A 3,570-nucleotide genomic window follows, 5' to 3' on the forward strand; every position below is an offset into this window, starting at 1 on the left:
TCAGATTTTAAAAGGTTATCACATTATCATAAATATTAACATACACAAAACCTGACTAATGAGATGGGGATGAATAGAAATTACCTATATGAAATCTTTTTAATGTTCTGGGCAAATATTTAACTTCCGGTAGATACATTTTTAACTAGTAAATGATAGAAAGAGATGCAAACATATGCACAAGCTTGTAAATATTACATTTTACTGCTACGCCAATTCTGAAGACAAGTGTAAAAGGCAGGGAGCCCAAAGGAGAATGGGAAGTATGTTATAACCTGACCAAAACATTTTAATAGAATATAAATGTGTTAATGTGAGGCAATATATGAGCTTAGATTAATTCCTTCCACATGTGAATCTTCCATGTTTCTTAGGGATTATTTACCTGACTCTTCATGGCCAAGGGAAATTTTCCTAAGATGCCCAACTCCACCACAGTGACTGAATTCCTGCTTACAAGGTTTTCTGATGTGTGGGAGCTCAGAGTCTTACATGCCTTGCTGTTATTACTGATGTACTTTGCAACCCTGGTGAGGAATCTTCTCATTGTCATACTAATCACCTTTGATTGGAAACTTCATACCCCCATGTATTTCTTCATTAGGAATCTGTCTGTTTTAGACATGTGCTACATTTCTGTCACAGTCCCCAAGGCATGTGTCATCTTCCTGCTTGACAGCACGGCAATCTCCATGGCTGGATGTACAGCTTAGCTCTTCCTCGTGGACATATTTGTGACAGTAGAGCTGCTGTTTGTCACAATCATGGCTTGTGACCGTTATGTGGCCATCTGCCAGCCCCTCCACTACCCCGTGATCATGAACCCTCGGGTCTGTGTCCAGATGACTCTGGCCTCTGTACTCAGTGATCTGGTCCACTCTGGATTCCAAACTGGCAACACATTCAGGCTGTCCTTCTGTCAGTCCAACATAGTCCACCAGTTCTTCTGTGACCTGTCCTCTCTTCTGAAGCTCTCCTGCACTGACACTTTAAACAATGAAATTTTAATTTTCATCTCTTCAGTGGTGATTGCTGGTGGCTGCTTTGCCTTCATCATCATGTCTTATATTCACATATTTTCTACTGTGCTCAAGTTTCCAACCAGGGGTGAGCGAAGAAAGGCTTTTTCCACCTGTGTCCCTTACATCGTTGTGTTAACAATTTTTGTCAGCGCAGGTGCTGCTGTGTATGTGAAGCCAGTCTCCAGCTCACCCACATTTCAGGATACACTCTCTTCTGTGTTCTATTCTATAGTCCCTCCTTTCTTGAATCCAATCATCTGTAGTCTTAGAAACAACTGGATAAAGGAAGCTGTAAAGAGAGTTATGAGGAGAAAGCTTTACTCAGGAAAACGATAGCATAGTTGTTTGAAGCTGAATTTTTCAATCATAAAAAAAATCAATTCTCAGACTAACATTTCAGGGAATTTCTGTTTACCTGGGATTCATTAGTGCTCCCCCTTGATCACAGAGCAGGTCTTTCCCTCCCAGTGTTTATGTCTGTTTATCTTTGATCTTTTTAAAAACACTTTTTGTAAAGCAATCTGAACTCTAACCTAATCAGGGTATGTACCACTGTTGATGAATTATCACAAAGGGACTTAATAGATAATCAATCAGTAGCCAAGTAAAGAAAATTGTGTCATTTTTCAAAGTCTTTTCTTTTGTGTGATGTTCTGAAATGGAATCAGTCACTGAAGAACTGTGTGAGCTGTGTGACAACCAGAGGAACAAAACACATATAGTGGGTGACCTAGGAGACACTTATCTCCAGATGTTGCTTTGCATATACATTTTCACATTTGTTGTGTGAGTTGGGTATATATTGGGCTTTAGTGTGAAGCTTTTAATATGTGTCATAAATCAAAAATATTATCAATGAGGTTGAATCATGTGAGACTTGGCAAGTGTGTGCAAATCAAGTCTGCTTGAATTTCATCCTCTTCTTTCAATGCAACTTTTATATGAAATAAAATAACAGACAGTTCTCAATAAAAACCTTCTTCTTAAGTTTCAAGAATAATTTCAATATTATTGTACCTGAATTTTTGTTCACATATGAAAATGTTTCTAAAATAAATAATTTGATAAAAACTGAAAATAGATTTTACATATTTGTAAATATCACCAATTAGCTTTATCAAAATGATGGCAAATTTATACTTCTGCCAACAAAATTCTATTCACATACCTACTTACCTGTATATGATATGGATATTTACTATTTAATTCCTATTAAAATTATGGGCAAATAATCTCATTGTTGATGCAATTTGTAGGTCCATGACTTTTAGAGATGTAGAGAATTAGTTCACCACATATGGAATTGAAATATATTTGACAATATCAGGATGTAGGAGCAAAACTGCATTAGAATAAAAAAATGGCAATAAATGGAAACAAAAATTCACAGAACAAATGCAGGTAATCAGAAATGTTAAATAAGAAGGTTAATAAAATAAACACCACAAATATGTATATCTCTTTTTGGAGTAATGGAAACATTGTCTGAAAGGATGATAGCACAAGTCTGTGATGAAACTGAGAGCCACTGAGTATATATATATAGTTTGTTTGTTCATTTGTTTGTTTGTTTGTTTGAATCATACATTTTTCTTTACAAAGAAGAACGAAAAGATCTGGTTAATATCATAGTAGGCAGGACTATGCGCTTTTCTACAGAAACTTTATGTCTGCCCTAAGGAGCTTGATAAGTTACACTTACAAATTATTCTACTCATGTTACAAATTTCCCCTGATTATACATTTATTTCTTTTTTTGTCTTTATTATCTTTTAAATGTTGCATTCAAAAAATATGAGGACCCATATATCCCCCACCCCCCCTACCCCACCCCTCCCATATCAACAACCTCTTCCATCATCATGGCACATTCACTGCACCTGGTGAATACATTTTGGAGCACCGCTGCACCACATGGACAGTGGTCTATGTAGCAGTCTACACTCTCCCCCAGTCCACCAGTGGGCCATGGCAGGACACACAACGTCCAGCATCTGTCTCTGCAGCTCCACCTAGGACAACTCCAAATCCTGGAAATGCACCCATATTGTATCTCTTCTTCCCTCTTCCTGCCCTCAGCAGCTACTGTGGCCACTTTCTCCACATGATATTACAATTTCTTCCCTTATGAATCACAATAGTTGCCCAGCAGAACACCAGTAAGTCCACTCTAATCTATATTCTATTCCTCCATCCTGTGGACCCTGGGATGGTTAAGTCTAGTCCCCCTCTACATCAAGAGGGGGCTTAGATTCCACGTGGATGCTGAATGTAATTCTGCTTTCAGTTAGAGGCACTCTTGGCTCCCTGGTGTGGTGGCTGATCTTCTTCACCTCCTTGTTATCTGGCCAGGGTAAGTCCAATAAAACAGAGGGTAGGAGTAACAAGTCTGCTGAGGCTCAGAGCCTGGCTGTCACATGGATAGTCCAGAAATTCAGGTCTCCTGAGTATACACCAACCCAAATACCAACCATAAGTCTGGTAAAAGTAACAGAAGAGGCATGTGTACAAAGGTCATATCTGAGTCCAACTTCATCACACTCAGGAA

General features: G+C 38.4%; 1 protein-coding gene across 1 annotated transcript; it reads left to right on the forward strand.

Moving 5' to 3' along the window:
- Nucleotides 1-764: 764 nt before the first annotated feature.
- On the forward strand, nucleotides 765-1,358 carry LOC131276135 (olfactory receptor 14C36-like). The gene has a single exon (XM_058288538.1). The coding sequence runs from the start codon at nucleotides 765-767 to the stop codon at nucleotides 1,356-1,358; it is 594 nt and encodes a 197-aa protein (XP_058144521.1).
- Nucleotides 1,359-3,570: the final 2,212 nt, after the last annotated feature.

The sequence above is a fragment of the Dasypus novemcinctus genome, chromosome 26, assembly GCF_030445035.2.
Source record: "Dasypus novemcinctus isolate mDasNov1 chromosome 26, mDasNov1.1.hap2, whole genome shotgun sequence".
In the NCBI taxonomy this organism is placed as follows: domain Eukaryota; kingdom Metazoa; phylum Chordata; class Mammalia; order Cingulata; family Dasypodidae; genus Dasypus; species Dasypus novemcinctus.